Source organism: Centruroides sculpturatus, unplaced genomic scaffold (genome assembly GCF_000671375.1).
Source record: "Centruroides sculpturatus isolate CEXI.00-Female unplaced genomic scaffold, Cexi_2.0 scaffold1275, whole genome shotgun sequence".
Classification (NCBI taxonomy): Eukaryota; Metazoa; Arthropoda; class Arachnida; order Scorpiones; family Buthidae; genus Centruroides; species Centruroides sculpturatus.
Window position 1 is genome coordinate 1 of NW_019385470.1, and position 25,674 is coordinate 25,674.

Below are 25,674 nucleotides of genomic sequence, written 5' to 3' on the forward strand. Positions count from 1 at the left end.
AATTTATATACAGGATCCCATAAAGTTTATATATTCGTTAAGCTATATGTATATTATTTCAAATATATCATACTTTCGTGCAGAATATTTAAAAATTATTACTTTTTCTTGCCAAGATGTTAATTAAGCTGGTCCCCAAAGACCCGGGCCTCAGTGTATTGTACTGTACCTCCTGTATCTAGCTAAATTTGCCGTTGGTTTCTATATAAATCAAAGTACAATACAAAAAACTTAGTACAGTATTCCGCAGATTACATAAACGCTACAATCTGTGATCTTTTCTGAGCTACAAGACTGGATTTGCAGGTAATCTAAACAAGATAAATCTTAGACCCTAGCTTTATGTGTCTATAGCTGGTTAGATCCTCATATTTTTACATGTATCATTACTTCGTGGAGGAGAAGGACATATTATTTGTTATAGATTAAGACCACAACAAGTTTAAGTTCGATCCTGCTGAGGTATCGACGGATTTTTATACATTTACATAAAAACATCGAATTAATGAATGTTTGTCTAAATATCGTTATCTTATATAAGTAGGCCTAAGAATATTTAGCTAATGTTCCATAATAACTTTGGTTTAGTTTGATAAAATACGGCAACGCCAACACGTGGGCAATGTGCCAAGGGAGGTGCTCATTCCTTGGCAGATTGATGGTTTGATGAGATACGACAACGCAACCTTTGGTTGATCTGTGCCAAGGGGAATGCCTTTCAGGACTTTCTATGGAAATTGGCCACTATTTAAATGTTAGACACGTGAATAAAACCAGAAAATATTCACGTGGCCAGCCTGTTGTCAATCAACCCATAATTAGTGTTCAGTGGTTTAACTCGATCACTGGTGAGCTTTGCAGATAACCTTATTTTTATATAATGATAACTTTGATACTTAATTATTAATAATTAATATGATTTAATTGAAAAATTTATAAAATTTTAAAACACAATAAAATCTTGCTTCATATATCATTCCTAATACAAAGATAGCGATTATACAAATAGTTCCTGTCTGACAAGTTGTCAAGGTAAAGTAACACTAAAAAAAAATAAAAGCTAAATTACTTTTTATATGTTTACCTAAGTTAAATATATTTATAGAAAGCGTTAAATAGAAGAAAATATTCCATTAGAATTTGCAAGAACCATACAAACGAAATTCTTTATCGTTTTCCTTTTACAAATTGTAACTATTTAGATTTTAACAATAAACTATTTTAGTTTGGAAATTTCTCATTAAAAATGCATTTAAAATTTTAATTTTATGATAAATTTAAAAAATGTACAACTTATAGAATATGATAAGTAATTAGCCTACATTTAAAGTTGGATGAAAAATTGCTATTAACATTATTACTTGGCCATAAATCAAACAGGAAAATCAGAAAAGATTTTCAATTGACACACCCAAATTATGTGGAAATCTTACCAGTCGCGAGTTTGCAAAATACAAGAACATTTTCTAAGTAAATGCATGTTTTCATTTATCTGCATATTAAAATTCTTCGAAATATTATATAAGAATAACTCTACATATAAGTAATTTCAGTAATTTACTTTTAAATATGAAATTACTTAACAAGACTTTCATTTTATACCATAACTAGAATCTCTCAGAGGCCAAGAGAGGCCAGGGCCATTATCTCTTTGAAACTCCAGCACATAAAAAACCAGAGTTAAAAATTATTATGTTGTTTTAAATAATAAAATCTGTCAAGGAAAATAAAATTCAAAGAAATGAATAATTTATAATAAACGTTTTCGAAGCCCTCGTATGATAAAGTATGCAGGATCATAAGGCCTGAGACTCACAAGCCCTGATAATAGAGCTATTAAGACTCCCTATGATAGGGCTTTATCATTACTTGCAGAATTTATGGAAAAAGGCCTCATATTTAGGAGCAAGAGACCTCACATTAGAGCAGAAGGCCTCACATTTAGGAGACCATTTGGTCTCCTAAATGTGAGGTCTTCTGATTACTTATATCTAATTTCTTTAAATTACTTTCATTAATAAATTGTTAATTAAATTAATAAGAAACCATTCACACATAAAATGAACTAAAATTAAGTTATTAGCATAGTAACAATCGTTATTATATTAAAAATTTTAATTATTATTATTAACTGAATTAGATTTAAAGATAACAAATTAATTATATTTAAATATTTAATTAAGAAAATTACATTTTTAATAAAACTCTAGAAGAAATTTGGTATATTCCCTTTACTATAAATTAAAAAAGTAAAATTGGAACGTTTCCAGATAGTTTTAATTTACTTTTTATTGCTTTATTTATATCTAAATAATTGTCGAAATAAGTCATTTTATCAAGGTTAACGTTATTGAAGTGGAAATGCATTATATTTTCGATCATTCGATCATTATCTTTAACTAAAACTTCAATTATATTCATAAAAATACAATGTAATGCAGCATCAAATTACCTCATCATTAATCTTTCTAATCATTTAAATATAATGTTACACATCTTAATGTTATTGAAGACATTTAATTAGCAACATTGTCCATTGAAGACATTTAATAAGCAACATTGTCCATTGAAGGCGTTTAATTAGCAGCTCAAATTGTATCAATTTATTAATTAATGAAAATTAAATTGAAGCTATTGTGAATAAAAAATAATAATAAATTATATAAAGAACAATGTATAAGAAACAAATTAGTAAATTGAAATTCTAATAAAAACACGCTTGGATAAGTTCAGTTTTTTATGCATTGTATTTCTCTCCCCTTCTTTTTATAATTCTTTTTTGTAAATTCTTTTAGCCTGAATATTATTTTATATTATTTACATCACACTAAATTACTAAATATACATCTAGAATTGTATACTGTAACTCTTTACTAACGTTTCTTAGAGGTCAAGAGAGGCCCTTGCCACTTAACTTTACCATACCCTATCATCAGTGCTGGTATATGGTCATGTCTAAAGGCCCGTCTCGGGAGCTTCGAAATTGGAAAAAATAAGGCAATTTCACCATTGCAATTGTATATCATAATTTATATTTTTAAAAATTTCTGTAGATACAATTAGATGTTAGATTGATGCAGTAAAATTATGTTAAGGACCTCCATTCTTCTGTCCTATAAACTAAGAGGCCTTACATTTATGAAAATAAGTGGGTGCTCTAAATGTAAGGCCTCTTGCTTTATAGAGAATATAGAGAGTAGATGGCCTCTTACTTTATAGATATACTATATATCAATAGAATGTAAAGCAGGATGCCTCACATTTAAAAACCAAATGGATCCCTAAATATGAGGCCTCCTGTTGAAACATTCAATACATGTAAAATAAGAATTATTACATTATTTATATCTGATTTCCATATTTTAAATATATAAATATTCATTCTATATTGTCAATATTACATAAATTTTTTTATGTTTTTCACAGTTTAATTAAATTAAAAGTTTTTAAATCATAATTTTTATAATTTTCATTATAAATTTTAATAAAATCAGAATTTCCAGATATTTATTTAACAGAGAAAATTTTATTTAACATTAATAATATGAGATATGACATAAGAGATTTAATAACTTTCAGTTTCATAATATTGAGATATTTTGATTTTATAACTTGATAAAGTTTATAAATTACAGTTATATGCTATATAAATTTTAATTATTGTAAGTGTATGTTACAATCAAGTGATAGTTGGCATTATGTTATTTTTACCACTTTATATTTATGTATATATAATGCCATTCTACAACAATGTTTACATATTAATGAGATAGTTGACCATGATTGATTTTATACAGAAGTACACCTACTGAATTCATTATTTACTGATAATTTCTCTCCTTTATTCAATGCTGATTACACAAATTTTAATTACCTATTGGACTTTTATATAAAAGTTCAAATAATTTTGTGCACTCAAAAACTTAAAAGTATGCTATTTCTAACATAAAAATTGTAATTATTTTAATTCTAAGATGAATTTAACTATACATAAATTGGTTTTGCACACAAATTCATTAGAATTTTATGTAAAACATTAAATGGCATCATTCTTTTGTACAGTTTCCAATGTTATTTTCTTTTACAATTTTCTAAATCTTCATTATTTTGTTATTACTTATGTTTAAATGCTAATCACAATTATTTAATTTATTGAAGAAAATAAGTGAATACCAAGAAAGAATTTCTAATCAATTTACAAAGAAAAAAAATCCTTCTAGACTAGAAATTCAAGTTTATGTATATATATATATGTATTCTAGTGATTCTTTTTTTAATTCATAAGTAAAAAGATTATCTGATACTTTAAAAATTAAATATTAAAAACAATTTTCTAATTTTCACATAAATTTTGAAAAATTATCCCTTACATTTTCTCAAATTCTATTGTTTCTAAGATGAAAATTTGAGGTTATCTCAAATCAGAGATGAATTAAGCTACCCATAAATTTATTTTTCATGCAAATTAATCTTTAATTAATTAAAATTTGAGTTTAATTGTATAAAAACACATTAATTATGCAATTTATCTCAAATTCGTCTATCACTAGAATGAAAATTTGTGATTATCACAACTCAAAGTTAGATTTAACTTATTTGCACACAAATTAATCTACAATTTATTAAAATTTGAGTTTAATTTTATTTAAAAAATTATGTAATTTATGAAATATTATCTTTCAGACACTCATATAAATGTATGGATCTTAATTACTCATAAATTATTACCGATATATCATTGAAACAAAATTAAAAAAATGAAAAAAACACATGTTTAGCAATATCAGGAATAAGAGAGAAAATTGGGACATAAAAAAATTATTATAATTAAAGGTATTAAAAATATTTTCGAAAATTAATAGAGCGGGTAATCGCATATTTAAGCAAAAATCGTTAATTCCAATCGATTATTCTAAGAAATTGATATCCCTGACCCGATATTTGGAAGTGTATGCAATAAATACTATCATCTACATAAAGTTTAACCTTCGTAAACATTGAAACTTGTAAAAATTCGCAGAGCGTAACAGTAAAATGTATAAAAATACGTCAAGGAGCGCGGAAATAAAGTATTTTGACAGAAATTTTTAAAAGCAAAAGTCATAAATTCGGTTCGCTTGATTCGCTTGGTTAGAAGGACAAAATACAGTATATACTTTTCTTTGAATTGTTTAGCATTAATAAAAATTAAAAAGGAAAAGTTATAAATTTTAACCTTTATCTACATCATAATTATCTATTTTCAGTTCTGTTTTACTTGGAAATTATGCGTAATTCAATTAAATTCAAGTTTAATATCGTGTCGAGCGATCAAGGAAATATTTTTAATACAGAGTATTGTATACAGGAAATGAATTGAGTTTGTTTTGATTAATATTTTGCTTTCTAAATTAAAAAAAAACAACATAAATATTAATTTTTGGATAAATATTACCTAATTTTTAAATAATATTGCGGGATTTTTTATGTACAGGGTGGGCTAAAAGTCAGTTAACCATGTTCTTGAAAGAAACTCGGCAATTTTAGCAAATTTTTTGTAGTAATAAAGTAATTAAATAAGACAGAAGTTTAGCTATTTACGGTAGTTAACTTATTTTTGGGCCACTTCTATAATCATAGCCGAAGAGAAAGAGGGGAAGCCATACTGGGGCCTAGATCTGTACAGGATTCCGGAGTCTATATAATAAAATTTAAATTATAAAGCCTGGAAATTCAATTTAAGTAATTTCAATTAAAAATACAATAAAAGAAGCAATTTCAATTACATAAAAGCAAAAATAAAACAGGAAATGTAATAAACCAAGAATATTAAGTCAGAAAAAATAGAGAAGCCTGGGAGGCCCTAGTCCCAGGGTCTGGGCCGAATGGCGAAGGCCATTAGGCATCAGTTTATCGCTCTGGAAGCCTTGAATCGAATCTGGGTGAACTATCTCATGTAAAATTCTCAGATAATGTCCTGGATATGTTGGGCCTCATCCCTCAATACTCCGTCGCTCCCATTGTGGACCTGGTCGAAACCATGACAGTTATGATTTTAAAAAGTTTCTCTTAGTGCCCACAGGAAGAAAAGAGCCAAAAAAAAAAACCCTAATTATAGTAGCCTAAGACATATTTCATACTATAACCAGTCTATAGATGATCATGATTCAAAATAGGCCTATTATCGAAATATTCTTATCTTACAGCGTTATTATTACACAAATAATCATATTATAAAGATTAAATAATTATAGATTAATTAAATTATGAAATAAATTATAAATAAAATAAGGTATACTAAAGAAAGCTTTTACTATATTTTTATATATAGAAAACTATACACAAATTTTTTTAAGGTATAAATTTTTATTAATTTCCGCATAAAATTTAGGAATGTTTAGCATATTTAAACACTTAAATTTCTCGGAAATGGCAGTTTTTAGTGTTACATATAATAGGTTATTGGGAATAAATAAACGAATATAAAACCATTTCGACCATATCCAAAGCAAAAATTATGCCATAAAAATCAATAACGACATTTAATTTTATACGAAACGACCATATTGGCTAGCAAAGATACAAATTTTTTTCTATAAATTTCCGTGTTTCAACAGCATAACTGAAAAAACAAATAAATAAATAAATAACGCGACTAGTTGGCCTAGAAATTTTACAGAAAGGACATTATTTTATTTTATTTTTTAAATTTTATTTGCATACAAATAAACGTTATTAACTTTCGATTTTCTTTAGTTTGAATATATTTTCAATGTCGAATAAATTAGAAAACATTCTTAGAAACAAAACACGATCCCCCTGAAGGCAATAAACGAAGTTAAAACAGTTCAACTTAGAAATAAGGTTATGTAATTCTAACTTGTTCAATCGCCTAATCAGTGGAGTTAATAATACGAGACAATTGTAAACGTTCGGTTCGATTGGTCGAATGTTTAGTAATCGCGCCAACTTAAATGTGAACAGAAATTGAAACATTGACTCGCTGACATGTCGAGTCGACAGAACTTTTAACTAAGAATGGACATTGCGCTTTTATTCGTTATCTTACAAGCTTTATATACAACTAAAGCTTACAAATTGGAAGATGTAGAAGCTTCTTCGTGGCAAAATCTGTTACGTTCTTCGTCACCGACTAAAAACAGGAATGAATTAATTAATGATTTCACTACTTTCGTTCGCGATCTTCGTCATTCCTTCGTCAATGGACCTAATATTTCTTGCCTATCTTCCGACGAAACACTTTGTAATTACGACATTAATAATGTGAGTAGATTTCTGTGTATATTTTTAACCTTGTTAGTATATGTCCAGTATATTTATTTGGATTAAATTATGCTTTTGTAACTTAAAGTATAAAATTTTCGGTAAAAGTGGTAAAATTGATAAAATTATTTAAGTTCTTGTAATTATCTATGGCAAATTATACTTAATTAACTCATAGTTATAACTGATTATTTTATTCAGAACTTTTTATAGAAATTTTGGATTTTTTTCTTTATTTTATACAAAACAAATTTATTAATTTTAGTATTGTAATTTATAATAAATTCTTTTCAGTGTCTATCTCCTGAGGAACTCTTCGATCTACTTCCAAACACAACAGAAACTTTAAACGATGCGTTGAATCGCCTTTGCCCTGTATTACTTTCACAAATGTATCAAGGATTTAACTGCCATCATCAATCCTTAGACACTAAACCCAAAACTAAACCATCCGCAATTGCAGGTAATTGATCAAATTTATTTAATTCTCTACAGCACTACAATTTCTCGATTCTTTCCAGTATGGGGACTTGGAATCCTTTGCATCACAGTCATCAGCGCTTGTTCTTTAGTCGGTGTGCTCGTTTTACCAGTATTAAGTAAAAATCTATATAAAAATTTACTCATGCTCTTCGAAGGATTAGCTGTAGGGAGTTTAGCAAGCAGCGCTGTTTTTCATCTTATACCGCAAGTATGATATTCTCAAATTTTGATTCTTTCAATTACAAAATAAGTTATCTTAAATTTTCTTCTATTGAAAAGGCTTTCAATTTACTTGGACAAGATGCGGAGCATGATTATCTATGGAAGGCTGCCATTATTTTTAGTGGAATATATGTATTCTTTCTCAGTGAACACTTGATGAAAATAGTCATGGATGCCAGAAAGGTAAGAATTTGTATTTTAAAATATTAAAAAATATATAGAGAATTTCTTCATCTTCCCTGTAATCCAGTTTGATAGTTTGGTAGGATATGGTAACGAAACACATGGGCGATTTGCCAAAGGAGGTGCCTCTCGGGAGGACTTTCTATGGGAAACTGGCCCCTATTTAAGTGCTACTATGTAAATAAAATCAGGAAACCCCACATGGTCAGTCCGTTGGTGAAGTGCGAACCCACTAGTGTAAGTGGTTTTATTCACTTGGCCACTGGTTAGAATGATCTGGGCAATTCAGGAGACAATCATTAGGAAACTTTCCATCTCACTCAGTCTGTCCTTGCCTTATCTTGTTAGATCTCATAAATTTGATATACTTGTAGTTTATTTCTAAATTCTGTTGGTCTAAGCTTCTTGTGGTCTTGGCCTCGATCTTTGTATATGACCGAATCATTTCAGTTGTTTTCATTTTGTCCTTATGATATTTGGACTTTTGTCAACAGTTCTTTGTGATCCGTATAGGAAATTCTTAATAACTTTCTGTAGCATTTCAATTGAGAATATAACCTAAACTTATATGTATATTATTCTTTAACAGAAGAGAAAACACCAAGAAACTAATATCAAATGTTTACTATCTCATAAATCATTTAATGTGGATAATCCAGAAAAGGATAACTGTTCTATCATTAATTTTACAAATAACATAATGAAAGATGGAGAATCGGAAGAAACTAGTATGGATATTAGCCATTCTCACTTTAACGATGACAGTCATGTAAGTATATTTTTGTATTATAGATGTATGTATAAGTTATATTAATTAATTACGTTCCAGGTATCACTAACATATCATAATCACGATCATAATTTGCCATTACGGAAGGACGGGGTTAACACGGTGGCCACTGTAGCATGGATGATCATATTTGGAGATGGATTTCATAATTTTATTGATGGTTTATCTATAGGAGCAGCCTTTTCCGAAAGTATCTTGGCCGGGATAAGCATATCTGTAGCCGTTGTTTGTGAGGAATTTCCTCACGAATTAGGTATATATTAAATTAACAATAGAATGAATGCGCAATTATTCCTTAATGGATAATTTTCTTATATTCTTTTTTCAGGCGATTTTGCAGTATTAATTAACGCAGGAATGTCAATGAAACAAGCTTTGATATACAATTTCATGTCGGCCTGTACGTGTTATATCGGTTTTATATTTGGTGTCGTATTAGGAGACTTAGCAGAAGGAAGTTATTATATCTTCGCTTTTGCTGGAGGAATGTTTCTCTACATATCTTTAGTAGACATGGTAAATTATTTTTTTAAGTCTTAAAGAAAAAATATACCAATTTTAATATTAAATTTTCATTAACTGAACGTTTTTAGATGGGAGAATTAAACGATGCCATTAGAGAAACTCAACCGAAAGGAGTTGGTAAAACATTAAAAGTATTCCTCCTTCAAAATATAGGCATTCTTATTGGTGTAGTGTCCTTGTTTGTGTTGGCAAGATATAGCGAAAAAATAAATTTCGATTCATTTTATCAGACAGAAGAATCTTTAATAAGTTAAAAGTTCTGGAAATAAAAGTGTGAATGATCAAAGACTATGTTTAAAGAATTTATTTATTATATTTGTAATGTTAAAAATGTATTTTTAAATGTATACCTTCTATACATCAAAAAATATTTGTTATTATTGTTAAATACTCTTTAATAAAATGTTATATTTTTGTTTTATTCTACTTAATTATTGCATTATCCAACATCATTTTATATAATTTTACATAGTATTTTAAAACTTTTAGAAATAAATAATTTGAAATGTATTCAGTTACTTCAAAGTATGAGGTTGCTGGAATGGCATCAGTCTGCTCTTCTCATAAAAATTACAGTTAAATGAATTAATCTACAATAATTGCTATATATTTTCTTTTACATAATAAATAATAGAGTATGGAGGTATTTGAGATAGCTGCTTTAAATTTTCAAGATAACCTTAGAGTTAGTGCTGGATTTGAATAAAAATTATGGCTTCATAACCAGATTCTCAGCTTAACAACTCAAGTTGTTAAATTTATCATCTGAAGGAGAAAGAACCACTTATATGTAATATCTTTGACTATAATTCAAAATCTGGCTTTGTTTATAAGACTAATATAAATTCCTGTAATAATTCTTATAGGACCAAATATCTGTAAAGACATCAGTCCAGTGTTTTGGAGACATATGTTCAGGTTGAAATTAGCATAATTTGGTTTTAGTCAGCAAATATAATTTTAGTACTAAACTAAAATTACACATATACTGTGTAAAGTCTAAAAGAAACTAAACCTAGGAATATGATTGTAACAATATTAGTTGAAATCTCAGGAAGCTCTTGTAGTTGGTTTTACCTGAACATGACTATACTTACTGTCATTTTCAGATAAAACCAACTACAATACTCCCCTATCCCCACTGTGGATTTGAAAATAGGCATTGAAAGATAGACTCTTAGTTCCCAGATAGGAAAAAGTTATATCCTCCTTTTTTTTCTTTTTGTTAATGGACCAAAAAGTTCCAGCATAAAATTTTGAAAAGAAAATCTCTGAAATAATTTTTTATATAGTTTTAATTGACTTTTTGAATTATTCATTTTTATTACTATTTTAATTGTGACTATTAAGTAATTATTTATATAATTTTTTACTGATTCTGATAAGTTCACTGATTAATTCACTAATTAATCAGTGAACATGTTTTTAATGTCTAATAAAACAATTAAATACATACAATTTATGGTCTACATTTTACTATTCTTCACATCATATCATAAATTTATGCTAATTTTAATAAGATAGTTGTGAATTTGTTTTTTTAATGTTTAATAAACTTTAAAAATTAAATTAGTTGTGTTTGTTTATATTCTAAATTGCTATATCTTAACTAAAAAAATTTATTCTTGAACAATTATTACATAAAAATTAAAAATATGAAATATCTTTGAACTATTTTCTATTTAAAAACTCTTCTTTTATAAAATATTTTTTATAAAACATAATAATACAGTAATTATATATCATACAATTTTCAATTTTAGCACACAAATTCAAACAAATCTACCAGAAAATTCAGAAATGTAAGCAAACATGATGTATTTCTTTTGCAAATTGAGCCTTAGATAGCAATCTGAGACTTGAACAGACCATTATATTTGAGATGTAAACTGAAATGGTTAGATTGAATTTGTTATATGAGATATTAATACTTGAATTACACATTAGTGGCTAATCTTTTGCATAACTGAAGTTTGGAACGCCTGCACTAAATTACATATGAAAAATCATGAACAAGTGGAATAAATTCATATCAGATTTTTACAGAAAAATAGGAAATACTATAGACTAATCCTGTCCATTATAAACAAGCCTAATCTAAAAACTATGTCAGCCATTAGTAAACAATGAGGAAGTATCATATAAATTTGTGTATATCCTGTCTACTTAGACCTTGTCTATTATTAAGACTTATTATACTGGTGTTGTTTCTGATTAGCAAATAGAGAAGATCTAAGTCAAAATAAAGATATTTTGCTTATATTCTAAATTGCTATATCTTAGCTAAAAAAATTCACTCTTGAACAATTATTACACAAAAATAAAAATATCAAATAGATTTTCAGGTGAAAATACTGTATATTTTTTTTTTACTTTTTGACTAAGATCTCCTCTATTTGCTAATCAGAAATAATAATAAGTCTTAATAATAGACAAGGTCCAAGTAGACAGGATATACACAGAAATTTAAAAGAATAAGGACATAGATGTAAAAAGAATTAAGTATCATATTAACTCATGAAAAATCAGGAGTGCTACAATTGGATCCAAACTCTACCATAGAAAATTTTCTTAATGATTCTCCAAGATTTAAGATCTTCAAAAGATTGAATGAATAAAAGTTTTGATAGATAATTATTTCTAAAAATGATTAGTCAAGATACCAAATGTTTACACAAAATGATCATTTTTCACAGAAATATTAAAGACTGATATAAAAACAAAACAATGATTAACATATTATTTTTATATCACATATTAAACTCATTTATGTAATAAATTTTAAATTTTTATTTCAAAATATTTTATATAGATCATCATTTTTGAAGCTTATAAATTATACTTTTATTAAATATCATAATTTTGATACTATCAGAGACTATTTCACTTTTATAAATTAGTTTCTTAAATATTTAATAAATAAAAATATTTAAATCATATAAAAAATAATATTTTATACTATTGACATTATACTAGTAAAAAGCTAGTGAATTTCAATTAAACTTGTTGTTTTATAAAATTATTCTACATTCTAATTATAAGTTAGCATTAAAAACTTATTCATTTGTAATATTTTACTTTTGTTATAAAAGTTTCTACATTGTACAGTATTTAGAGAAAAAATTTTTAAATTTATTTTTGTTTAATGGATTGGATATCTTTTTGCAAGAGATCAGACTATTGTCAGTTAAATGGCCTTTTTCCATTATGAATGAACATAATTTGCAATAAAGTTTATCAGTTCAAATAAAGAATGAATAATAATATGAATTCAACTTGGATGGAGTAGGATAACACTTTTAATGGCTTCAATTTAGATTAATTTTATGCAATAAAATTTTATTTATGTAAAACAATTTATTTTCTAGGATTCATATATAAATTTATAGTTTGTTTTAATTTGAGTATTTCAATTAAAATTACCTTAAACATTATTTTTTCATAAATAATTTTTATTCATTCATAAAGTGCAAATCAATTATAATACAAATGTGTAAAAAATCATCATAAAGAAATCACTGCTTGTACTGTACCTCTTCATACCCAAACAAAAGAAATGTTTTCATCACGAGTTGACCATTTTTATTGTAAAATCTGGCATGTAATAGCTTAGAATAATGCATAATATAATACAGTATATATTGTATTTCTGCACAAATAAGAGCATGTTCTTATATGTGAAAATCACTTGTTTTTTTCATTTTAGAAACACATCTTGCTTCACTTACAAGAGTACTGCATTAATGAGTCAATACAAATTACATGTAATGAACTGATAAAGTAAGTATTCAGTGACATCTCTGTGGTNTTGTTTTTGAATAGAAGGGAGAACTTTTCCTAGGAAAACAGAACAGTGCAGTGTTGATGGAGTTATACAGTAACTTCAGCCATGTCATGATCAAACATGTTCTTATATGTGAAAATCACTTGTTTTTTTCATTTTAGAAACACATCTTGCTTCACTTACAAGAGTACTGCATTGATGAGTCAATACAAATTACATGTAATGAACTGATAAAGTAAGTATTCAGTGACATCTCTGTGGTAATCAGCCCACCAGTGGCCAAGTGGTCTTTGTACCCTGAATACTGGAGTTTGGTTGTGGGTTTGTGCCTCACTTGGACGGGCTGACCACGTGGAGTTTTCTGGGTTTTCTCCACATCTTTAATGCCTAAATATGGGCCAGTTTCCCTTAAAAAGACCTCCCGGAAGACATCCCCTAGGCAGATCGCCCAAGTGTTGCATTGCGATAACTTAAACAAACAAACAAACTCTGTGGTAATCATTATTAAAAATATAAAAAAATGCTTCTTATACTATAAAAGTTTGTTTTAAAATAGTGAACTTTTTAAGGTACTTTGCAAAATATACTGATGATTTTGCCCCATCTATAAGAACATGTTCTTATACGTATCGAAATATAGCACATATGAGTTTGAATGCATTCTATGCTTACTTTAAGTTGCAAGATTTTAAGCTGAAGATGGTCATATCTTAACTGAAAATGTTTCTTTTGTTGGCTTTCTAAAACAAATAGCAATTTCTTTATTTACAAAGATGATACCAAGTTTCATAACTTTTTACTAAAAAAAGTCATTATCACACTACTAAAAATTAATTTAATTATAAAAATTACATAGAGTGAATTTCTGTGAAATGTTTTTGCACTCATAATAAAATTTAATAATAAATTTTTTACTATTTTCATTAATTGTTTTCAATGCATATAAATTTTTTGATTACAATAAATCACAGATGAGAACAGTTTCAAAATATCACAGTATTAATATTGGTCCCAATATCTAAAGACAGGATGGCATATTTAAAACTATTTACAAATATAATGTACAAAATAAATATAATTTAATTTATTAAAATAATGTATTTATTGCAAACATTAAATTTTTTTTTAATTTGAAAATTCATAGAATTAAAAATTATTATAGCTTCTTAAAAATCGTGCATCATATAGTAATCAGTCAAATTAAAGTGAATTTCAGCATCTATATCTATTCAAGCTTCACCTGTCTGAATAATTTTAATTAAAGAATTCAAATTATTGTTCTTGATAGCATTGCGACATTTACCAATAACTTGTGTCTTGGGTTTTCCAGCTAATAAAATTATTTTTATTATACAAATAAAATAATTAAACTTTTAATAAGGAAATTAAAATATGTTACTCACCTCTAAGATGTCCAGCTCTTTGAATAATTTGATTAATTTGTTTCAAGCAATTCAAAAGCTCCTCATGATTATTAGATCGTATCTTATAATTGCTAATTAGCTCATGGTTGAGAGCATGTAATTCCTGATACCATTTTCTCATAGCTTTGCTTAAATTATAACAATGTCTGACATTTTAATTTTATATTTCACAGTTAATTCTCTAAGAAATAAATAAATAACTTACTAATTTCCCATTAGACGAGCATCTTCAGCATGGATAACAAAACTACGAATTGCACCTGAATTATCAGCCATGTCTGCTGAAAGCCTTTGTCGAACAGATTGCAACTCTTCTACCTATTTATTCATTAATTAAATAATTAATTAATTTAAGAGAACTGACTGCAAAGACTGAATTTAAAATTTTTACTTTTGATAATAAGTTATTTAATATTTCTATTTGTTGAGGAAATTCTGCTGTCACTTGCAGATCATCAATGTTGAAATACTGAACCATTGATTGAATTACATCACCAGCCATTTCCATATCATCTGTCATAACTGTTACCTGTAAATAAATAAGTTTTGTCTTGAATTTAATTACTTTTTTATAGCTTGATTAAATTATATTTCTTAGAATAGTGCTGTCAAGAGAACATTTGTCAGTTGAACCTTTAGGAATATTCATGAAACCAGGAAAATAGGAATATTCATGAAACCATTTAATTCCAGAACTTTTTAAAAAGAAAATTCTGTTTTTATTCTTGAGTTTAAGTTTTGTTTCTTTTTTTTTAATGTTAACTAATATTTATTAACTAGTGATTAAACTAATTAGTTTATATTACTTATTCATATTAACTCATATAGTTTAATTACTAGTCCACTACTATCTCAGTACCGTAAAATAAATGTACTTTGCATAGGGATACTTACAGTGCTGAAACACCCCCTTGATACCAAAGTAGTCAGTTCTGTTATTTTAAAATAAAAATATATATAATAATATATATTGCATGGCTTTAATTAGATAACTAAAGTAATTCTAAGGTAATTGAGCAACATTCTCAATAAACATCAAGGGACAGATGTCTTGAGCAGCATCCATATTCTCGAAATCTTGAATATGCCACTGACTTTGTACCTAAATGGTACAAAGTCAGTGGCATATTCAAGATTTTATCATTTTATTCATGATTTATTCAAGATCATTTCATTCATGATTTAATTTCAACTTACTCCTATATATGGAACCATAATCTACCTTCTTGAAGTTATTAGACCTTCCCACAGTTCTTTGCTTCCTCATATTCAAAAAATTAAAAATTTTCTTAATTTAAAAAACATGCATTTTTTACTGATTTTTACTTTTACGGTACTTTCTGAAGTCAGAATAAGGTTAAGTTTATTTTAATTATTTCTAAATACTATTATGTCTTAAAGTTGTCATGATTTATTACAGTACAACTTATAGTAGAGGCATACTTCATTTCTGTCAACTTTTGGGTTAGGTTGGAAGTACTTTACAACAGCTAAAAGAGGCACAAAGTAACCCTAACATTTGTTTTTTATTTTATACTAATTGATATTTGTATTATTGACAGTTAAATACTATTAAAATAAGAGAATAGTTGTGTTTCAGAATAAAACTGCAAATAAAAATACAATCAGGAAGTTTGTTGTTTTTGAATAGAAGGGAGAACTTTTCCTAGGAAAACAGAACAGTGCAGTGTTGATGGAGTTATACAGTAACTTCAGCCATGTCATGATCAAAGTCTGGATGTGGCTAAGCTATGCTGATTTTATGGAGTATAGTCGGGAAGATGTGTTGGAAGTCAGCAATTCACTAAAGCAGATTTAATTGTGACCGTAGGGTCGGCACCTCTTTGGCGCCCTGTCAGGAGGACTGAATCTGACACCACCGAGTCCTTTGATCGGAGTTTGCTTTTCTCTCGGAGTCTAATTTTTTTTTCAATGTTTTGTTTTTGTGTCGGCCTTTTGTTTTCGTACTTCCGGGATCCTGGGGGCCTTAAAAATCCCACTTCTGACACCACTGTGTCCTTAGGGTCGGCACCTCTTTGGCGCCCTGTCAGGAGGACTGAATCTGACACCACCGAGTCTCTGGGGGACTCGGAAATCGCGACGTTACGTCTAAAGATTCGCGAGCGGTAGCGTGTGAGCGCTTGGATTCGGAGTAGAGGTGAGGAGAGAGACGAGGAAGTGACTTACTCGGACTCCATAGTAACAAATAAATAACAATTTTAATTAAGTCGAACTAAATACTATACAGAGATACTAAATACTATCGGCATATTATTGTTCTTAACTATACTAGGCCGCGGAGAGAGAGAGTTTACAACCGAATCGCGGGTTGATAAATACCTTGTCGATGGACAGTTCTTTGAATCTTGAATGGACAGTTCTTTGATGGACAGTTCTTTGAATCTTGTCGTTGAATCTTGAATCAGAATCTTGTCCGTTCACTGGGGTGGAGGCACGGAGGAGTGTAGAGGCTTAATCCAGCACGAATGTTTTTCTCGGGTTTAATCCTGGTCGCGGTTTTAATTCGGTGTTACGGTTTTAATCCTGGGGCACGGTTTTAATGGTTTGGAGGACGACTTGGTTGGGCGGGCTTGAATGACGACTTCTGTAGAGGGACTTCGGATGACGACTGACCTCGGGATCGTTTTCTTTTCTCTTTTTTTTTCCTCTTGGGTTTTTTCCATGAGGTCAGGTGATGGCCTTTAACGGTCGCACGTCCAATATGGATTCTCCATCAAAAGTTCCTGGTGACACATCCCTGACTAACTTGATTCGACTCAACAAGGAACAAACTCCGTGGGAAATAAATTTTATGGCTTTTAGCCTAACTCGATAAAACGTTCGAATTTAACCAATTATATTTTCCCAATTAAAATTTAAAATAACACTTTATTGTGGGTTTGTTCGTCCCTCACATAATTTCTGAGATTTCAAACACACTTAAAACAACTGGTTTTAGGTTAGGTTTAAGAGTTTTGTTTTCCATACAAAAATTTGCTGAAATGATAATTTTGTGTATACACAATAGACAATAAAATAGATATTATTCTGAAATAATTTGGTTTTTTCATCAATATTATTTTTTTCATATCTAATTGATGTTATGATACAAAGTAAGCATATTATTGTGATAACATTTTTCCAATTTAATTTATTCTCTTAACTTCCAACACACTTTAACAATGATGTAAAGTAACTTCTACAATGAGATTACTTTGCACCACTTTTTATCGTGCTATATAAAAAAATTTACCCATCAATTAGTTTGCAATTCTAATATATGTTTCTACAGCCTTTTGAACAGAGTGTGTAGTACAAAACTTATAGCTTTAACTAAAAAAGATTTATTAATCGTTGTTTACAGAGTGGAGATAAAGTGGTAAGTAGAATACTAATAACTAGTTCATTAATAAACGAGTTTCTGTGCTTTCAAAAAAATAGGCATTTAGTCTACCCACCATATATTTAATTTGTAACAACAGTTTTCCTGTAAGAATTATAGAATTTCATAAAAACTTTATTGATTTCATAAGTTTTAAAGATAAAAGAAATTTTCAGAATCTACTATAAATGATAATTTACAAGTATCATATATGATCAATATAAACTTTATAGTCTAAGGATGTTTTAAAGTTTATTTTAAGCAAGATGCAAATGATTTTTTTTTCTCATTTTTAAAATTTGAAATACATATTAATATTTAATAAGAGTTAAAAATTTGAATTATTTGACTTTTTATGATAAAATTTTCATGTAAGTCATCATTTATTGATTACTAATTGAACTAAATTTTTAAACTGGTTCTTTTCATATATTGTAATTTGAATGTACAGTAGGTATTTTTTTAAATTTAATGACTTAAATAAACATGCATTAATAAATTTAATAAAAGTAGATATCCACACTATTTTTTCTGATAGCCAAATTTGGCTATCAGAAAAATTAGTGTGGATTTGCAATATTGTGACAAAATTTTTTTGATTTAAAAATTTAATAAAATGTTTTAAAATAATAAACTTAATAACTTACATCTCCAGAATTATCCATTTTAATTACTAATAACTGAGATGTGCGAAGTGAAAGAAAACTTATTTTGACATCTCCTTTCACTTCATATTCATTTGATAGTAAAAAGTTTTGATTGATCCATGTAACCATCTGAAAAATAATTAAAATTTTGCAAAAAATTATTTTTCAAGCCATTATAAATTATTTTTATAGCAAATTTTATTTACCCTTTGTATTCTATCATTAATGATAAAATTAACATAACTTTTTGGTTCTTCTTTGATAGGTTCTGTACATAATGAATACATTGAAAATCTTGGCAGTTGACGAGTTAATTCAAAAACATGATAATGCACACTAAAAATTTTTTAAAGTAAAATTTTATGAATCATATAAAACATAGAAACAAATTATTTATTGCAAATATATATGATTACCTTGTCTTATATCCAACTAATGCTTTGATATGAAGATCAATGGGAATATCTTTTGGAGGAAAAAGAGGTATATGAACTATTGAACTTAACTGATTTTCCTTTGGATGACTAGAAGAAAAATTATTTATTCTCAAAAACTTTTTAATGAAATATTGAAAAATAATTTATTTTTATTTTAATGAAATATTTTTATATATAAGAATATTTAATTACATAAATACATGAATATAATATTTAAATACATGACTTTTTAATTACTTATTTACAGTAAATAGAATAAAAAATAACATTTTTATTGGCTTACTTTACCAAGCAATTTTTAATATTTTTAAGAGTATTTCAAAGTTTTAATTCTATTACAGTATTATAATTTTAATTTGATATTCATTCGATTTTGAGGTTAATCTTTTGTTCAATGTTTAAATCAACAATTATTTTTTTTGTATGATTTCCATTGTATAAATATTTACAGAAATTAATTTAGAAACAACATCTTCATACCAGTATGTTACCTGTAATTTACAGTTTTCAATGCAGAATTAAAAAAAAAAAGTTAATTCTTAATAATTTTTGAAAAATATATAGACTTAAATAAATGTCTGAATATCAGAAATAACAAGAAAAAATTTCAATAGTATTAATCATCATCAGTAGATCATCAATAGTATTAAATATATTTGTAATTTTCTATCATATTACAACAAAAACATGAAAGTGTTATAAATTTCATTGACAGAAATTCTTCAAAATACTTGCAATTATTTGAAGGAAATAATTTTTTTCAATACTTATCATCACTATTGAATATACTAATAAAAATGTTAGAAAAAAAAATCATAGACTTACACTACATGACTTTCTCCATCAAATATACCCTCTGCAAAAATTAATACAGATTTTATAATTGTATCATTACTTGTTTGTAATGATATATCAACATGTGGCTAAAAAAAAAAAAAAAAGGAAAATTAATTAATTTAAAGAAGATAATATTAAAACAAATGAATAAAATATTGAAAAAATATATTAATTAATGTAGCATTTCCAATTTTTTTCTTAAAATTTGTTTTAGTACAATAAATCAATTGTAATATATACAGATAACTTAATCACATTTACTATGAACTATGATGAATATAATAAATATTAAAATACATTAAAGTTTACCTGTATGAGGAAGATTCAATAAATAAGGTTAGCAGCACTGCTAAAGAAAACTCATGTAATGTCAAGGATGAGACTAATGTTAAAAGAGTATACAGCAATGCAGCCCTAGGCCAATAGTCATCCCAGCCAAGTGCTATTTGCATCCACTATATAGTTTACAAAGTGGCATTGCCCAAATTAAACTGCACCAGAATCAACAATAAGCTGTTATTCCAATGGTCAAAGGCATTATGAGGTCCATTGCAGGATGTATGCACAATATGGAGAGTCATATATGTGACTGCAAAAAGCTTGAAAGTGGGTTCAAAATTTCAAGAAAAAATTAAAAGCATAGATAATAAGCTGCATAGACATAGGAACTCAAGCCTTTTATAGTGACATGAACAACTCTCCATATTGTGCATACATTCTGTGATGGATCTCATTAGCTCTAATGCCTTCAGCTATCAAACTCAAATAACAGCTTGCTGTTTGATTCTGGTGCAGTTTAATATGAATGATGCAATTTTGTAAATCACACGATAGATATAAACGTCACTTGGCACAGATGATTATTGGTAAAGAACTACATTATTGTATACTCTATTATTATTAATCTCTGTTATCTCCTTGTAGCTATGTTATTTTTCTTTAACAGCACTACTAACCTTATTTATTAAATCTGCCTCAAATCATCAATACAAAAAATTTATAAATTTCAATTATTTAATCATCATCTTTCATATATCTTAATTTATTTAAAACTAAAAAAAAATATAAATTCTTATCATTTCATTTTGAGTTTGATATGTATCAACTTCGGCAGATTTTATTTCCTTGTGAACAAATTTTGAACCTACTTTTATTTTTAAAACTTTCACCCATTATTAAATTTAATAGTCTAAATAATATCTGTTCATTAAGAGCCTTGCTTATTTTTGATAAAACTGAAATTTATAGAAATACAAGTATTTAATAATATAGCAGTCATTTACATATTCACATATGTTTTTATACAGGTGCTGAAGTGTATTTATACAGGTAACTGGAATACACTATTATACTCTAGTTTGAAAGCATATAATAATTAAAATTCATATATTAAGTTTTTATGATTTCTGCATAATAAAATAAATAATGTAATTTTTTTTAATAAACCTAAAATATATAATCAAATAAGATAAAGACACTAATTGACACTAAGAAAAAAATATTCTATTTTTGTTAATAACTTAAATATTTATTTTGAAACAAAAACAATTCCTAGCACAACTGCTACACAAACTTTCTGTAGTTAACTTAAAATTACATTTAAAAAATACATGATAATTAAAAAAGAAAAAAATTTTAATTCTTGAATCAATGTCCTTGCCCTATTAGTTGACACAGCCTAAAACAAAAATCACTACATACAAGTTGACATTTAACCATCAACATCAATTAAATGTAGATAATTGGTATTTAATCCTATCTCCAGTTACAGTTATTTTTGGCATTGGATGTACAGTACATTTATTATTTGTGAATAAGTAATAATTCTAATATTGGATTCATTTTGTTTAAAAATAGTCTTTTTGTCATTGCAGCAATTCAAGATCATCTTTTGTATCTTCTTAATAATACATACATATTTGTAGAGATTTCCCCGAGAAAATATCTTTGAAATGTCAACTATTAGTGCAATGTAAAGCTTTAGTGACTTTACCTTAAATTTACTTAATCTACATATCTTTATTCCAAATGTTTGAAAAATTAAATAAATATAATTTTGTATATTTTTAAAAACAATACAGTAATTAAGATATACAAATTTAGAATCTAAATTAATAATTAAATTATGCATACTGCTTTGTTCTCAGATCCACTATTTATAGACAGTGCAGTTTTCAGTTGTGTATTTGCCTGTGAAGAAATTTACAAATTTAAAAGTATTCAAATGAATTTCAAAAAAAAATTGTAACAACTTATTACAGGAATAACACCATAATTATCATTTTCATGGCTAGGTTTATTCAAAGTCCTTGTTCCACCACTACTACCAATTCTTGAATTCTCTTCATAATTTCTAAGTTCCAATAAGAGAGTCTAAAATATAATTATTTTATATCATAAATATTATTATGTAAACATATCTATTTAGTATTTTTTTAAATTTAACATATGCATGAAGTATTGTTAGTGTTTAACCTGTTTTCGCTGACTCAATTCTTTGATTGTTTCTTGTTCAAAACTTGCATCTAATATGTGATGTCTCATTTCTGTAGTACTTGCACCATAGCCTCTAACTAAAAATAATCAATTTAAAATATTTGATAATTAATATAAAATTGTTAATAAATAATTAACCTTCTCCATCAACTGAACAAAATATAAGTTCTTCTTGTCCATTTTTTAAATAATCTCCTTTAACAATTCCAGCAATACAATGAGAAAAATTATCTTTGAATACAACCTCTCCTGATTGAACATTTCTTGCATCAATCTGAAAAAGGAAATACAATTTAAATAATAATAATAAAAATAATAGTCGTTTAAAAAATTAATTTAATTTATACTTTTCCATTACTCCATCCAGTTATAAGTTCAGGAACACCATCACCATCAATATCAAAATTAAATATACATATTGCTTGGTTTTTTGACTGAAATTTTAAAAATAAATTGTTAAAACAGGAAAAAAAAATTATTCCTACATATTTATTTAATATAATCAAATTTTTATAAATTGCAAAAAATAATTACATTGTATATATTATATTAGAATTAATAATATAAACTATTTACCCTTCAAACAAAAGATTTTACATTATAGATTATACATATATTATGTATATATGTATAATCTAATAAAATTCATTTATGAATCGTGTTAAAATTTAAACAGGCAATGAATACAATTCTCTTAATAGTCATTCTTACTGTAATGCACTTGCCATGTAAACAATTCTTAATGTCTTTGGTTAAGTACAGCATCAGCAATTGAAAGCCAAGCTCTAATGTATTGCAATTATAATCTATATACCCACTTGTAAAATTTTGGAATTGTTGAAATATGTAAAAAATGCTGTGTCTTAATTTTTTGTCATTATGTTATTAAAAAATGATTTACTAAAATACTGTGTAGAAAATTGCTTAAAAAAAAATAAAAATTCTAAAGAAATTTGCACAAAACTTTTTGTCAAATAGTTTGCTTCATATGAACAAGGAGAAATGTAGTCAGAATTTATTTTTGCTTTGTTAAATATCACTAAAACTTAAAATCTTAATTTTATAGTTATTGAACATTCATACAGTATTCTTATTTGGCTTCATTTGAATAAATACATTAATAACTTTTTAGTAAAAGCACGAAAAGTTTGAAAATTGCAATTATAATCCATGCAGTCACTCATATAACAAGAAATAATGAATTTATCACATTATTAATATTGAATTAAAATTAATCAAGTTATTTAAAAGTATTAGTACTGCATTATTGTATTTTTATAGATTTGTGAGTAGAATAGCTGCACAATCTAAATAAGATTGAAAGTGTCTGATCTGCAAAAAAAATTTATATGGTAAATATTTATCATATAAATTTTTTTTCAGATCAGACACTTTCAATCTTATTTAGATTGTGCAGCTATTCTACTCACAAATCTATAAAAATACAATAATGCAGTAACTCTTAACATAGTTCAGCCTTGAAGTAGACTATTTGGACACTTTCACATTGGTTGTTGTAAATATATAAAAACGTTTCAATTAAATGTCACAGAAAAATGTATTAATTTATCAAATATAGTTCTGGCAGAGTAATTAATGATTCATCAAAGAAAAGCAAAATATATATTCTCTTAAAATGTTTCCTGAGAGATATCTGTTGTTATTTAATCTTATTTTTTTTATATTAGTTTTTTCTTCACATTTTAGTCTTGTGTTATCCAGTTAACATTCAGTATTTATTATTTATGCAAGACTTTTTATTGCATTAGGAACAAGTTGTTTTTCTAATATCCAGATTTTTGAAATATCTTCTGAGTATATCAGCTTTGTTCTTTCTGCTTTGTAAAGTTATTCATTCTGTATCTCTATCTTCATTTATGAATTTGCAGAAAGCAATTTATAATTTTTACCTAGATCCAAGATTTCATTACTTATAACAATAATAATTATTTTTCTATCATTAACATTCAATAAACAGTTTTTGAATTCCTATCTAACAATAACAAATGTTTTTACAATAATGTGTGAAAAAAGTGTGTTTATAATTAAATCATTTTCTTTCTAAAAATATAAAATTAATTATCATAACTGTTTTTTCATCATATATTACTATATTCTTTATTAAATTTTATTGCTCTATTTTTTCATTAGAATTTTTTATAATTATGAATATATTTTTGCTGTGAGTACAGTTACTTATATTGAAAAATATTGTTGACATTTTTAATCCTCATATAAAAGACTATATTATCATAATATTTCTATTCTATATTGATATCTGAAGAAGAAACTTAAATTATTGTGATATGAACTCTTCTTTTAACTTTTTTATTTCATAAATATTAAACTAGAAGATACAGAAATTATACTTATTACTGAAGCTGAGAGAACTTTTAAAAATATGAATATAATATGATTACAGAATCTTCCTGATGAATGCAATAATATAAAAAAAATGCAATATTTTTCTTGTGAATGTGCATAGATTATAATTCTCCCTGAAAGATTTTTTAGAAACTAAATGGCTATTTTGAAAACTTGATTATATAATGATATTAATAGCTGCTGTTATGAACTGAAGGAAGAAGTGACCAAATTTTTAATCACGCTTCCTCCAACATTCTTCAAAAAGCATTTGAAGATCACATCTGCTGCTAGAGAAAGTGTTTAGAACAAAGTGGCTTAAACGTCAAAAAATAATTGTAAATAGTAATGTCTTTTCTTAGTAAAAAGTTTAATATCTTTCTACTTCTTCATCCATGTGAGTCCAAGAACTTATTGACCCAATATATATAATTAATAATAATAAATTTACATTACAAATATTTATATATATACATTTGTAATGTAAATTTATTAATTTTTTTATTTTAAATAAATAAATTTTACAATTGTAAAACTTACTTTAATTCTCCAAGATCTTTCAGTTCCTTTATATACACCAACAGTACCATTAGCCAAGGCATATCCAAAATAATCTCCTAATATTGGACAGAGACCAGTAACTGCTTCTGTTTCTGTCATTTCAGATATTATTTCATCATCTTTAAATACTCTAATGTCAAAATCTTCTGAACCAACCAGCAACTGCAAAATTAAAAACATAATATAATTTAAAATATATAAATTTTAATTTTTTTTATCTGATATTTAAAATAATTTAGTGAAATTTAACAGAACTATAAAATATATAGTAATAAT

General features: G+C 26.6%; 2 protein-coding genes across 2 annotated transcripts in view; one reads left to right on the plus strand and one right to left on the minus strand.

Annotated features, from left to right (window-relative positions):
* The first annotated feature begins 6,873 nt into the window (after nucleotides 1-6,873).
* LOC111639289 (zinc transporter ZIP8-like) lies at nucleotides 6,874-9,779 on the plus strand. Its single transcript, XM_023385133.1, has 8 exons — nucleotides 6,874-7,263; nucleotides 7,558-7,726; nucleotides 7,785-7,954; nucleotides 8,026-8,151; nucleotides 8,741-8,920; nucleotides 8,981-9,194; nucleotides 9,270-9,457; nucleotides 9,535-9,779. Exons 1-8 carry the CDS (start codon nucleotides 7,018-7,020, stop codon nucleotides 9,718-9,720), a joined length of 1,479 nt encoding a protein of 492 aa, XP_023240901.1. The 5' UTR covers nucleotides 6,874-7,017; the 3' UTR covers nucleotides 9,721-9,779.
* A 3,604-nt stretch (nucleotides 9,780-13,383) lies between these two features.
* LOC111639288 (Bardet-Biedl syndrome 2 protein homolog) overlaps nucleotides 13,384-25,674 on the minus strand; it is a 17,536-nt gene continuing 5,245 nt past the window's right edge. The window contains exons 6-19 of the mRNA XM_023385132.1: nucleotides 25,378-25,560; nucleotides 22,821-22,907; nucleotides 22,612-22,747; nucleotides 22,453-22,550; nucleotides 22,237-22,350; nucleotides 22,111-22,167; nucleotides 19,966-20,063; nucleotides 19,120-19,227; nucleotides 18,910-19,039; nucleotides 18,704-18,832; nucleotides 15,066-15,203; nucleotides 14,880-14,992; nucleotides 14,654-14,802; nucleotides 13,384-14,580 (exon numbers count right to left, since the gene is read on the minus strand). Of these exons, the coding sequence (XP_023240900.1) occupies nucleotides 14,480-14,580; nucleotides 14,654-14,802; nucleotides 14,880-14,992; nucleotides 15,066-15,203; nucleotides 18,704-18,832; nucleotides 18,910-19,039; nucleotides 19,120-19,227; nucleotides 19,966-20,063; nucleotides 22,111-22,167; nucleotides 22,237-22,350; nucleotides 22,453-22,550; nucleotides 22,612-22,747; nucleotides 22,821-22,907; nucleotides 25,378-25,560 (1,641 nt within the window). The 3' untranslated portion in view covers nucleotides 13,384-14,479. The remainder of the gene's footprint in view (nucleotides 14,581-14,653; nucleotides 14,803-14,879; nucleotides 14,993-15,065; nucleotides 15,204-18,703; nucleotides 18,833-18,909; nucleotides 19,040-19,119; nucleotides 19,228-19,965; nucleotides 20,064-22,110; nucleotides 22,168-22,236; nucleotides 22,351-22,452; nucleotides 22,551-22,611; nucleotides 22,748-22,820; nucleotides 22,908-25,377; nucleotides 25,561-25,674) is intronic.

Bases quoted from the DNA above. Each gene is read 5' to 3' on its own strand.
- LOC111639289 (XM_023385133.1), top strand. From the start codon at position 7,018: ATGGACATTGCGCTTTTATTCGTTATCTTACAAGCTTTATATACAACT. The intron at 7,727-7,784 runs GTAATTGATCAA...GATTCTTTCCAG, and splicing joins TAAACCATCCGCAATTGCAG to TATGGGGACTTGGAATCCTT. The intron at 7,955-8,025 runs GTATGATATTCT...TCTATTGAAAAG, and splicing joins TTTTTCATCTTATACCGCAA to GCTTTCAATTTACTTGGACA.